At 49.9% G+C, this 13895-nt stretch overlaps 1 protein-coding gene across 1 annotated transcript in view; it reads left to right on the forward strand.

The window, feature by feature from the left end:
• Window positions 1–1877: 1877 nt before the first annotated feature.
• Window positions 1878–13895, forward strand: part of LOC125945826 (uncharacterized) — a 29608-nt gene continuing 17590 nt past the window's right edge. Inside the window, exon 1 of the mRNA XM_049668131.1 lies at window positions 1878–1997. Coding sequence (XP_049524088.1) covers window positions 1878–1997 — 120 coding nt within the window. The remainder of the gene's footprint in view (window positions 1998–13895) is intronic.

The following is a 13895-nucleotide window of genomic DNA, read 5'->3' on the forward strand; positions in this document are numbered from 1 at the left end:
ATGGCCAGATGTTCTGCATTCCTCAAATAAATGCTCAGGAAACTATGGTAGGCAATGCTTGAACATTTGCAACTTTTTGAGCCAGCACAGGCAGAGTGGTATTGCTGAGTTTGTTCATGAACTGCGTGCTCATCACATTTCTTATGCACTCGTTTCCTTTATTGACGGTAAATATGCACCATTATTCGAAACAAAAGAAACATTTGTCATATTTAGCGTCTGGACACAATGAACTAATATATAAACCTGTGTTCTCCTACCATACCAAATGTCACAGCAGTGTACCAGCAGAGCATGCTGACATATTTTGCATTTTAAAACGTCGACGCATATGTCGGGGCCATATATCACAACGAGAGCACACAAATTGATTCCGGTTTTAAAGAACAGGCAATGGAGTGTGCTTTTAGGGCCCTCTTAGTGATCTGTGCTATAAAAATATTTTGTGCACTGGTTGAGGTATAAGATATGCATTGTAAGCGGACGTAAGGAAATGTGCGTATATTATCGGCCACAAAGCTATCATGAAGCGACGATGACGTCCCGCTCGGTCAGCTGTGACTTCCAGCCCCTCTTCTCACTCCTGAAGCCGATGTCATGGAGCAGGCGGCGAAGAGTACGTGGATTCAGGGGAGTAACATCACCGCTAGCGTTGAAATCAGCGGCAATTGTATTCACTGTCGGGATCTCATTGCGCACTTCGTGAAGTCATCGTATACTTATTTGCGTCGTCCCTTGCCTGCGCTTTGCGGCCGCTTTCGGGAGGATGTCGCAAGATTTCCATCATTTTCCTTCAGATTCTTCTTCACGGCCCTCACCAAACTCACACTGACTCCAAGAAGATCACTGACTGTCGCGAACGCTTCTTCCACGCTGAGCTCTGGGTGCAGATGCCGCAAGCGAACGTGCGCGTTCCTGATCATCATCCGTCCGCAGCTGCAGATGACACGGTCGCTATTGTTTTCATGTACCACCAGCGTTGCGTGGATATCAACGCACCATAGTTTTCAGTCGAGAACGATAAAGCACATTCCAATGCCACTCGGTCCGGCTCCATGGCGGAAGAGAGAACCGGCAATGCGCAAAACCAGAGGCGCAGGCAAACCCAAGCAAGCGGTTAAGGGAAAACCCGGAAGAGCATAAATTCACCGTGAGCAACAAAGTTGCAGTCGTTATTCGTTCTTAAGGCTTATTTTGTGGAAAATGTAGGTAATTTTCCACAACAATTACATGGATGTTCGCAACTAAACAACAGCAAAAAAAAACGAAGGAAAAAAAACTTATTTTTTGTTTTCTATTGCACTTCTCCAGCGTAGATCATAATTTCAACTGCATTACCTTTTGTTCAACTCACTACTCCAATTGACAAATAAGTCCTTTCACCTAGCTCTTGTATTGTGACCAGCAGATGAAGAATTTCAGCTAAGATTTTATTTTCGCGCGAATTAAGGCGCCCTTCGGAACTATACTTGTGCGTGCGGATGCACTCGGAGGAACCTAGCTCCAACGGCGACACTCGTAGGTGTAAGGCGGTCGTCCGCGACGTCACGTTGACACGGCACCATTGGCTGGAAGAGGGTTCTTTGACGGCGGAAAGCGGCATTTCTCTTGACTTTTATCGGGCTATAACCTTTTCTGTACACAGTTGTCCCGTGCCCAACTCCCAGTCCACCCTGTGTCTCCATATCTCGATGTGGATTCTCAAATTGCACTATTCTCTCGTCCTCTACGCTTCGTGTTTGCGCCATTATTGGCTGTGTGTGAACTACGTCTGTCAAAATAGTCAGATTTCTTGTATTTAAAGATCTGCACAGCCAACAAAAACTGTGCAAAAATATGCTAAGCGAAAAATTTATTTCTTCTAAGGAGAGCTCGTTATGGTCCATTTCAGGTTGCAGCATATCGATCTCTGCCTCGTTGTTCAGGACATGGACGACATATTCTCACCTTTGGCTTTCTTGTGGCACGCTATGATTGTCCTGGGCTGCTGCAGTGAGGTCAGTATAAATCAACTTTTTTTTTTTTTGCTACAATGCACACTCGCTAATACAGATACAGTTTGGTCCTATTGGCGGTTCAAGCGCAGATGGGAATACATTTGTAAATGCTACAAGAACAAAAATCCTGCAGTTCTACCTGCCAAAACTACGACATTGTTATGCGAATAAAGCACTGTTTCCACATAAAACTGTTTACACAGCGGATTCCAACGTTGGACAGTCTAGCTAATAGCTTGCGCGCGTGTGTCTTCTTCGTGGTCGTCTTTGTTCGGACGACAGTGTTACGGTCTTCTCCAATGTAAATAAGTATCATTATGCCCTGAGGCTGAAACGCCATCCCGGCTTATATAAAGATCGGCGGACGTAGTGGAGTGGTAGGATTTAAGGCAAGAGACGTGGACGATATCTCTTGATTGTGATGAAGATGACAATAGTAAGAGTAGCGGGGACGATCGCGTACATAACCGTTGTCACAGTACGAAGCATTCCGTAGCCGACTTTGTACGAGGGAGAAGCTTTTCTGAGAGCCCAACATGATGATACGGGAAACAAAGGAGCATAAGAAAGCTAGGAGTAAAAAGCACGTCCTGGTGTCGTCGATTGTACAAACGCCGTTAGTTCCCTTTCAAGGTCATAGGCGAGCATGAGCAATGCGACGTGCATGGGCGGCTTGGGTAAAAGCATCACGTGCATATTCACGAGCTGTGGTTGTTCATGATAGAAGTAGTGTGTCCAAAGGTAGCGTACGTTCTCGACCGGAGAACTGGAATAACGGGGAGTATAGCGCAGAGCGAGATCCCAATTGGTGGGGTCAGACGAAATATACTTCGAAAGCGTCTCTTTAATGGTCCGATAAGACGTTCGGCGACACTGTTCGTTTGCGGGTGGTACGACGTAGTGAGCTTCCGGCGCGTTGAGCATGAATTCAATGTGTTTACGATGACGGTGAGAGGAAGGTGTGGCCACGATGGGTGACCAGCTGGCATTGTGTTCCATGTTATTGAATGACCTCGTGTAGACTGAAATCGGCCACCTCGTACCGCAGCTTGTTGGAAGCGCTCGCGTGATAACGTAGCGCATGGCGTAATCGGTGGCAACCCACTTGTCGATAGGGTTGCATTTAGGAAAGCACGTCTCAGCACGTCTAATCCAACACGAACGAATGCTCCGGACGGGATGTAAAGAAGCTGCAGGTACGCGGCAGGTAGTGTAAGCGGTGTTTGTCGCGTTGGCATTTACGCCTGCAGTCACGTACTGTCGGACGGCAGGGTCAAGGCCAAGGTCAAGGCCGGGCCAAAGGAAGCGTCAGTGGACCCGGTGGAAGGTAAGAGACGCCGAGTCGGGCAGTGGATTCATCATGAAGTTGGTGAACAACCGTTTTAAGGTGCTTGGGAACATTGAGGAGAAGGGGAGGACCATCAGGTTGCACATCATGACAATATAAAAAAAACTGTCAGCCCTTCCACTTTGGTGGAGATGGAAGACCAGCGAAGCTGTACTATAATGGTGGGAATTATGTACTTACAATTAGGACTACTAAGATGTGATGGTGTAATTGGTTATTTGAACGATTGAAGAATGGGAAATATATATGATCCGGTGGTTTTATTTACTTAGTAACCACAGTGACCATGGCCTTAGGGTCGCTAGACTGTAAAAAGAAATAACTCTCAGGTGGGAGTATAACGCCTGTCCTCTAGCGACCCCCCGGTTGGGAGTTTATTATGCTCTGAATGATCGCAGTATCACTTTTACTCCGTGCGGGCGGAATTTTTGCGTGGTGCCATCAGAGTTTTTTTTTTTTTTGTCATTTGTATGTTTTGCTTCAGGCTGGGGTACACAGGGAGTATAAAAAATTATGTCAATTTGCATGGAGAATTTTAGATGTAAAGGCACGGGTCAAATTGCGAAATATACGCACAAGAATAAGCCAAATTCTGCGAAACAAGTGAAACGAGACCCGACAACCAGACATACATAAACACAAACATTTCAGAAACATTCGATAAAGAACTTAGAAAGACATCGAACGTACACGAGATAGAGCACTGCACGGGCTTGGGCTTACCCGAAAGCCCGAGCCCGGCCCGGCACGGCCCACGGGCCGGGTAGGGCAGTTTTTTCACGGGCTCGGCCCGTGCTCGGGCATGGCATGTGCTTTTTGACCCGGGCCCGGGCCGGGCTCGGGTATTTTGACGCGGGCCCGGGCCGGGCTCGGACTTTCTGGTGGTGTGCATGTAACGGGCAGCGACTTATCCTCGCGTGTCTCGACTCTAAAAAACCTGTTGCTCTGGCGCAGCTGGAAGGTAGCAGTGCTACTCCTGTGTACGTCTCTTTTCTTCTTCCGTCGTATACTGCGCTTTCTGAACAAAATTTAATAGTCCAGAAAGACCAAATTCGCCTCAAACCAAAAGATGCCATTGCATTTCTTACCTACATCAATATAATTAATGCTTTCAGTGCGGTGCAAGCGCGTTCCCTTCTTCTTCTTCTTCTTTCTAGGGTTTTACGTGCCAAAACCAGTTCTGATTATGAGGCACGCCGTAGTGGTGGGCTCCGGAATAATTTTGACCACCTGGGGTTCTTTAACGTGCACTACAACGCAAGCACACGGGCGTTTTTGCATTTAGCCTCCATCGAAATGCGCCCGCCGCGGCCGGGATGCGATCCCGCGATCTCGTGCTCAGCAGCGCAACGCCTTAGCTGACTGAGCCAGCCCGGCGGGTAAGCGCGTTCCCGACTTGCTGATTCTTCAAAGGCGAATTGGTAAAACGATGACGGGTATGATAAGATAATTCGTCAACCTGCTGAAATATGGCACTGCGTCCATCCATGATCGCACGCATGTTTTCAACCGGCCGCCTAGCAGCAACGCATTACGCTGCACCATGGAGGAAAGAGAAGCTTTCTTTCTCCATTTACTCCATCCAAGCGCTACGCTCACGACCGGTCGTGGCTGCGCTTCGGCTATTGTGCACTTGAATACGGTTGAGTGGGACGAGCGGCTGGGGCGGCGCATGCTTTGCAGTGAGGCGCCCGGCGTGGAAAAATACTGTGGCGGCGCTGCGAAAGAAGTGGATTAGCCCGCATCAAGGCCGGGCCTTTGGAAACTGCTGGCGATACTGCTCGGCAGGGTCATTGGTACTACTTCGCGCGCTGGTATTTGCGGGCACACCGCTCAAATGGTGCTATTAATTTGCATTTGAGATGTATTTACGCCTTAAGAATAAATTCCTTTCATTCTGTTCTTTATTTTATTTTTTTTTAATGCCGCTCGGTGATCCTTCTCGGTCTCGGGCCGGGCTCGGGCCTAAGGTCAAGGGGTGGCAGGCCAGGCCGGGCGGGTAACGTAGATTATTTCCGGGCCCGGGCTGGGCAAGGGTCTCGCTATGAAACTTTTGGTCCCGCTCGGGCTGGCCGCCCAACGTAAAAACAGGCCCGGCCAGGGCCCGGGCTGAAAAAATCGGCCCGTGCAGTGCTCTAACACGAGACACACAACAAGAAGCAACCCTGCCAGTATATATAGCCACGATACTGTGTGCCTCGAAACGGCCTAGCGATCATCTGTACTGTTTTCAGAATTACGACTCACATGCTCGCACATATGAGATCTGCCTCTCTGAAAGTAACATGAAACCTAAATCCACACGAAACTGTTAATTGAGAATAGTGAAAAAACAACGTTAATGGCATAATTTTTTAAAAATTACAATGCAATTCTGTGAGCGCTGAAGTGACTTCACACACTGCCGGCGTTCGCGGCCAAAAAGTAGTGCGTTAGTTGCAGTAAGCAAGAAAAGTGTAAGTGCGCGTGCTTCATGACAAAATTAGCTTTGTGCGAAAAAATGGCGGCACGTTAACAATTTATTACGTGTGGGCATTACCTGTAGCAGCCCAAGTAACACCGAAAATTGCGTAGTCATATATTTTTTGACCGCACTACTTGCTTAGCGTCCAAGCAATGTCCCTCGGTTGTGAAACGGAGCTATATCGCTGATGTGGCAAACGAATCCTCACGCTGGGAGCCAGCATGTATGCTCCTAAATCAGCATCTTCGATGGAGCATGATGTTAATGCAATATCCGAAGCAACGACGTGATGAAAACAGAACTGTGCGATAACAATTTGATTCACATCGCTCAGTAAGAAGCTTTATTCACACTACGTACTTACGTCCTATACCGTATTATTTCTTGGGCGAGGATATCCGTGCACAAATTCATAAAATGAGTTGCTTGCACCACGGTCTTACTAGGGAGCCTACCGGTGCATGTAGGCTCCCTAGGTCTTACTTACTGACAGCGCAGCGCCGTAACGGTGTCTGAATATGGCATTCATGTGCGGCTATCCCGGACGTTGTCGCTCGAACAGTGGCTGTTTTTGCCATTGCTACGCGGCACTTTACACCGGACATTGTCAAAAGGACATAAAAGTGGTATTTCACGCACTGAAGAACACAAGTCAAGGTCACACAACACGAAAGCACAGCCAGAAACCTGAGCCGACATCAGGAATCAAACGGTAGCTTCGTGGTCACACCTAAGCCTTTTTCCGCACTTGAAATCGTTGCTCTTGCATTCATCGTTGCCAGCAAAGTGATCGCAGCTAATGTACATAAAGATGAGATACAGTGAGCTTCAGGCACGCCTATAACACTTTCTGGAAGGAAGTATAGGAAAGAAAAGCAACGAAACGCTGTCACGGAACGACACTTCACAGATGTAAACAAACCGTCAGCCATGAGCACCGCCAACTCCGCCGAACGCGGTCGGTCGCTGGCGCGGGGCACAGTCCTATGGGAAGCACCACGTGACCAACCTGTTCCGGCAAGGGAGTTATTTACAACTCCATGTGCGGAGTTCCCGCAGAGAACAGAATTTTGAAGGCGGAGTAAAATCACGTCATGTCCGCCCTTATCCTCCCGCAGGTAGCGAGCGGAGTGAAACGATGGAATGCTGCTGTATGGCTCCCATACATCAGAGTAAATATTCAAGGATGGGAGTATATAGGGCACATCACATTGTTAAAATTCCCATGTGGGGGTATTTTCGTTTACAGTGTAGGGTACACCGCCATAGGATGTACGGCAAAGGTTGGTACGTTCTTCACCAACGCCGCGCGCGTTCGGTGCGAACGCGGGCAAAACGCCGCCGCCGTCGAAAACAGTTCTGCGCGTTGTTTGTGTGACCGCACACAACCGCTGTCAAAACGCTGGCGTGAGCAAGCGCGCCAGCAGCAGTGAGCGAAGGTTAATGCGGTGTATCGCTTCAACGGAAACTGAGCGGCGAAAGCACAGCGCATACAAAGGTAGGAGCTGTGTTGCAGATCGCTGTCAAGATACGGTGCGCGAGACCACCCGGCGCCGCGCAAAGTACAATTTGCTCGCAGAGTAGAAGCCGCAAGCCCTCCCTCCCGCGCTGCCTACCCGCTTTCCTTTTTTCGCCTGCGAGATTCCAGGTCCCCTTGCCCCTGCTCGCAAGATACGCATTTGGTGCCGCAACACAACGTTGCTCCCCATCGAATTAGTCACTCTTGAACGCATACTCTAGGCTTGCGAACGCATCAGCGACCCAAAAGTCAAGAATCAAGCCAGATGGGATGGCGCAATCAGTGGATCGGACAGTAAGAAACAACTATGGGCTGTCCAGCAGGCCCACGACGCTGCTGCGCAGCTAGGCTTTCGGTCCCGGAGTGGCAGCTGCCCGCTTAGCGGCCTTTTTGGCCGCTACTTCCAGGACTCAATAAAGTTTTCCATCCATGCCTGCCCCCCCCCCCCCCCCCCCCCACTTTTTTTCGTGCGACGGTAGACGTCGCGTTTGTTCTCCCCCGTGCGTTCGCTCCCCGTGAAAGCGCGCGTCCCTCGCGTGCTTTCACGCGTACACACAGCATGTTGAGCGCGGCGCCGATTTTATCGCCCTTGGACGTTATACGGAAACACAAGCTGACGGCGGCGACGACGCCGACGCCAGAAATCCGCTTGCAGTGTCCATATAAATCTTATCGCAATAAAATACCCTGAAGGAGGAGCCACGCATTCGTGGCGCCATCGCTTGAGGCGACGCAGAACCCGTGCCGCCACCCACCGTAGTTGCTTAGTGGCCATGGTGTCAGGCTGCTAAGCACGAGGTCGCGGGATCGAATCGCGGCCACGGCGTCCGCATTTTGATGTGGGCGATGTACTTAGATTTCGGTGCCCGTTAAAGAACCTCAGGTGGTCCAAAATAATCTGTAGTCCTCCACTACGGCGTGCCTCATAATCAGATGGTGGTTCTGGCACGTAAAACCCCATAATTTGACCCGCACCGCGGAACTCACGGACCGCCGGCATTCAAAATAGTGCAGGCAATCCTGTCTCAGCGCCAAAAGATGACAAGCAAGTGTACAGTGACCTAGTTGAATCTGCCTTTTGAACGTCGCTATTGGAAATCAGAAATAAAACTTCAACGTACTAGAAGTTACAGCTTGAGTGATATTGTGAACAAAGATTACGAAGAACTCAATATTTTTTGTCACTTGTTTGGGTATTAACAAGCGTATGTAATGCGGTCCTGTACAAAGTGTTGGGGGCCAGCGACCACAGTTTCTTGACTTTTGAGTGGATGTCCGGATGATCAAGATTTGTTCTGACAATGATGTCCGGGTATTTTCGTTTGGTTACCCGGATAACGACTCTGGCTTATGGCTCAAGGTCACTTGAAGGTCGACGACAACGGGAGCTAGACGTATTTCCTGCTCAATATGCGGATGCCACGCATTGTGGGAATCGATGTAAGTGAATCTTTGTAGGCTGTTTGCTTTGACTGACGATAATTATTGTCCTGCATGTCGCTTCCGGTGGTGGTGGTCGTCTTTCATGGCCGCCGCGTGTCGTTCCTTTGCCTGACGTGTTCGTGCCAGCATACATTCACAGTCTGCACAACGTTTCGCTGCGTGGCGAAGGCGCTCCTGTTCCGCGCGACGCTTCTTTCGGGCCTTGGTATCCTCGACGTTGAGTGCACGCTTTGAAGCCATTTCGCTGGCGCCTGTTCAAGAGCTCCTGCATACATTTCCAACATGCTGTTGAGACGCGCGCCGCAAGTACTCTCTTCAGACTATGAACGATTGTTATGTTTCCACTACCACAGCCTAGCACGATTGCACAGCCCAGCACCAGCATTTTGTCGCACAGGAAAGCAAGCACAGCACGCGCCATACGCACAAAGTGTGAAATGCTGCCGCGGCGGCGCCGGCCATCTCGCCTTCATGATGAAGGTCGCCGCCAGGGGGTGCACGTTTGTGTCGTAGCTGTTTCGCGCTTCCACAAAACCAAGTGCCTCGGAAAATGTGGTGACATCCGGTCGGCGAGGGCCAAGCTATCACATCGGAGCACAATGTGTTCAATGTTCAGCTCATCGTCCCCTTATGTCCTGCACCACACAGTACTGTCGTCTACCGACTGGTCGAAGCGGCGTCTATAGAACTTAGTGCGCAGTGTTCCCGCACGGTCTCTAACGAAAGGGCACTACCAACACTCTTTTCGTACAGCTGCTCTGCACAGATGGTCTCTTGTGGGCTCTGTACAAGGCTAGGCTAGATGTTTGGTCCATAGCGGATTGCCACATCGACGTCTCCGTTTCCTGTACTCTTGTTCGCACCTATAGTGACCATTTCCTTTCGCTGCCGCCTTGGATGGGGTCATTAAAGAGGGCAAACTTTCTGCACAGGTTGTAGAGACGCCTGCTCCACTGTGTGCTCACGCCCTTAGAGGTGTGTACGGGAACGCGCGCCTGAGGCGAAGACGTCCCTCGTAGGCAGCCTTGCTCCTTGCTTCGCGAGCCTCAAAGCAGGGCCATCCGAGTTTGCCCTGGATGGCCTCGACTGCAACACGCTCATGGCATGCCACGCTCCAACCAGTGGCGTGTTTCAGCGGACAGGCAGATGACGGCGTTGGCAATTGTTAGCACCGGCACGTGTATTGCCTTCGACAGCTAACGCACAAGAACGAACCTGTTGCACCGTCACAAGCTCCGTTGTCGCAACACATTGGCGGCTGTCATAGACGCCTGTCGAACCTGTTCTTCGTGGTGAAGTTCTGTGCAGCACTCCGAATTAGGACGAATTAAGAGGAAAAAAATAAACGCAGGACAGGCGCTGACCCTCAACTGAAAGTTATTTTGAAAAAAAAAATGTCGCAGTTTCGCCCGAAAGGCGAAGCATCAATTGCGATAGCAAATTAGTAGAGAGCTATTCGGAATAGGGATAGTAGTTTTACCGGAGGCATAAACTTGGACACATTCGCTTACTAACTGAATTAACAAGCTTGGTGTTAGCGCGCACAAGCAAACATGAATAGCTCACACTGAATGACCGCAGACAACGACTGTCAAAACGCTGGCAGCAAGCGCAGCCGCCGCATCGGGCGAAGGTTCGTGCGGTCTATCGCTTCAACGGAAACTGAGCAGCGAATGCACAGCGCATATAAAGGTCAAAGCCGTGTGGAGATAACAGACGGTGCGGGCGACAGCCACAGCCGCGGGCAAAGTACGAGCGCAGTTGTTGGCAGAGTAGAAGCTGCGCCTCCCCCTCCCTCCGCGCTGCCTTTCCACTTTCTTGCTTTCGCGTGGGTGATTGAGTGGCAAGTTCCCCTTACGCCCGGTGGCAAGATACGCCTTCGGTGCCGGAGCACAGCGTCGCCCCGCTTCCCTCCCTCCCATACCCCCACGGCCTTTCGCGCGACGGTCGCGTTTGCTTTCCGCCGTGCGTTCGCTCTCCGCGATAGTGCGCGTCCCCCACGCGCTTTCGCTCGCGCATACGGTGCGTGGCGACGATTTTATCGCATTTGGACTTTATACGGAACCTCACGGCAACGGCGACGCCGACGGCAGAAATCCGGTTGAAGTGTCTATATAATTGCTATCGCAATAAAACATGAAAGAAAGAAATCCACATGTCTTACAACACGTGATGAAACCCCAGAACTTTGTTGTCGTCCGGGAACAATCTCCAATTTGAAGTTCATCATCTGCTCCTATCTTACGTTGCCACACGTGCTGATCAGACATTCTAGCTCTTTGTCCAATAGTCAAAATGACGGTGGACCGACGCAGCCTTACCCTTTCCTTCTAATGTGAAAAGCTTCGATTATTTCAATCGCAGACTGGGATCGGTGCCTCGATAAGACTATATGGTTTCACTAAAATATGGAGTGCAACCGCATAAATTCTCCATGAACGCTTACCAGCTCGCTCAGTTTTTTTATCCTAATGTTCTTCGTGTTTGGAAAACAGGTATACCGCTGAGGCGTGAAAGTATCTTGGCTATCTTTGTATAGGTATCTTGGGGTGAACCCCAAGACACCTGCATTCATCCGCCACTGGGATGCTTTCTCCTCCGGGAAGCAGCATATTATTGTCCCCCTCTGTTACATCGTTAATCGGACACTCCGCTTGATGAAGGCGAGGTAGACATAAGCTGACAAGGTGGAAGAGTGGACGTTTATTTTCAGTTCACGTTGCAATATAAAGAAAGGTTAAGGAAGGAGGGAAAGGAAAGCAAGGTAATGGATAGGCATCCAGAATGGCATGTGTAGCTGTCGACTTCAGCTGAGTGAAGAAATGATAACACTGCAGTTTACATTTCTCCATCAATAATACTGAAGACGCTGCACAGGTCTCCACTCTCTTGTTGAGCGTCGGAGTTCCGTGGTCGCTGTAGGTTCACCGTTTCTCTCCTGTTGTGCGTCCTGGGGTTGGGGTGATGACTGACGCTAGGGTAGTGACCTTTCACGAGTTTGGGCTTCTGTCTTTCGGCCTGCTCCGGGAGTTTCTTGCGGAGTTCTCGAGATGGACGAGCTTTCACTTTCCCTGTGGCGTTGGGTAGACGTTAGGTCTTTCCTTGTGTGAACTTGATCAACGTGTCACCGAACGAGGCCCTCAAGCGTTTCCACTGGCTAGCTTCGTCTACTGACTTTAGCGTGCCCGTCTTCCACTTTTCACCCTTACCGAAATTACGGACGTACACATTTGTGTCCGGCGCCAGGGTCCAGTGATCCGATGTTCCCTATCTTCCTGCAACAAAAGGAGGAAATCATGTGTCGAAACGTAACCAGATTTGGTAGCCGATGGAGATTTGCCTGAGGCAAGGGGTGTTCTTCGGTAGTTTAAAAGTAGTCTGCAAAGGCAATCTTCTAATCAGCCCCCGTTCATCTTCTTCAGCCCATCTTTAACAGTTCGAACAACTCTCTCTGCTAGGCATTATCACTGTGGATGAAACGCAGCCGTGCGCAGGTGGGTTATGTTTTTGTTCGCAAAATTGGCAAACTCTTGGCTAGTGAACTGCGTTCCGTTATCTGAAACAATGGTGCGAGGAATGCCGAACCTGCTAAAGAAGCTGCGCAGGCGAGTGATAGTCGAAGACGTGGTCGCCTGGTTCATTGGTACGGCCTCAATCCATTTGCTGTGAGCATCCACGAGAACAAGGATCATGCTTCCTTTGATTGGCCCTGCGATATCTAGATGTACTCTCGACCAGTTTTTCTGGCAGGTCGGCCAGTTAACTGGTGGAGCAGATACCGGCATTCGTCGATTTTGGATGCAGCTCGTGCGCCCCGCTGACAGTTGTTCTATGCCGTGGTCTATTCTAAGCCACCAGAAAGCTGACCGACCGATGGATTTCATCGCCGGTGATCGTTGTTGTGTCTCGTGCAACATGTGCAACATTCTATGTCGCGCGTTGACTGGAATGGCAACTCTACGGACTCAATACAGCAAACGGTGGGCCAACGACAGTTGTCTGTGATCATAAAAGGGGAGTACGCTTCGTTCTGGTGCTTTAAAGGGACCCTGAAACGATTTTGACGATTTTGTACAAACGTACTGAGTCGTTAGAGTAGGTCCTTCTGATCATTATTTGACGCATCTAGCGCTCCACGTAAAGCGTGTAATTTATTATAACGTTTTAAAAATGTACATCGATACCGACTGCAGCACGCCAAGCGGCTGAGTTTTGTGCCCAGATGACGCGATTTGCCCAGAATACGTCACTGGGCCAGCTATCCGATTGGCTGCCCAGGGGGCGTCATCGATAATTTTTCCAACATTATGGTGAACAAATGTTGTTCGTAATAGTTTAGATGTTAGTTAATTTGCTTCTATAAAAAGAAAGTAACAGAAAGAGAATGCACAAGGACATGTATCACTACACAAAAAGCACTTTCGGCCCACAGCAAGTGTCGTCTGCTTGTGTTGCAACGTGCTCCGTGATGACGAGAGCTGCGCGGTCAGTGTTGGTCTTGTTCTTTCTTTTCACAAGCACGATGGTTCGCCCTTGCTCTATGGGCTGCAAACGTAGCGAACGGCGACATGTCAAGCTCGGACATCGTGCCCCGCTGCAAGGCAGCAGACGAGCGGAGTGGCTGCAGCGCATCGGACTGACGGTATCCAAACGGCGCCAGCATCTACGCGTTTGCGGCCGTCACTTCACGTCGAAGGGTTGCCACAATAGAATTTAGCTTGTCCGGTATTCAGGTGAACGCAAGCGCAAGTGTACTAGCCGTTTTACCACGTTTTACGTGATGAACGGAGGGGCAAACGTGAACTGCTTGCACGGTGCAGCCACCTGGCGGCACAAAGCTCAACAAAACACACGGCTAATATAGCAGTATCCAAGTTTTTTCTACTTTACTGCGGGCTCAAATTTTTAGCAGGAGCGTAATCTTGAACACATTGCCTTTTTATATGTTTAAAATGTTTGACACTTGGTTACAGGAATATTAAATCTGTATTTGGCTGTTTAAGCTCTGCGCCACCAGATGGCTGGACCATGCATGCCGATCAGGCCGCACACGTACATCTACGAAGCTCCTTCGTCACAGCGGTATGGAGGGGCTCAAGTTGGCGCCTCTGGCTATCCGTCAAA

Source organism: Dermacentor silvarum, chromosome 5 (assembly GCF_013339745.2).
Source record: "Dermacentor silvarum isolate Dsil-2018 chromosome 5, BIME_Dsil_1.4, whole genome shotgun sequence".
NCBI classification, from domain to species: Eukaryota; Metazoa; Arthropoda; class Arachnida; order Ixodida; family Ixodidae; genus Dermacentor; species Dermacentor silvarum.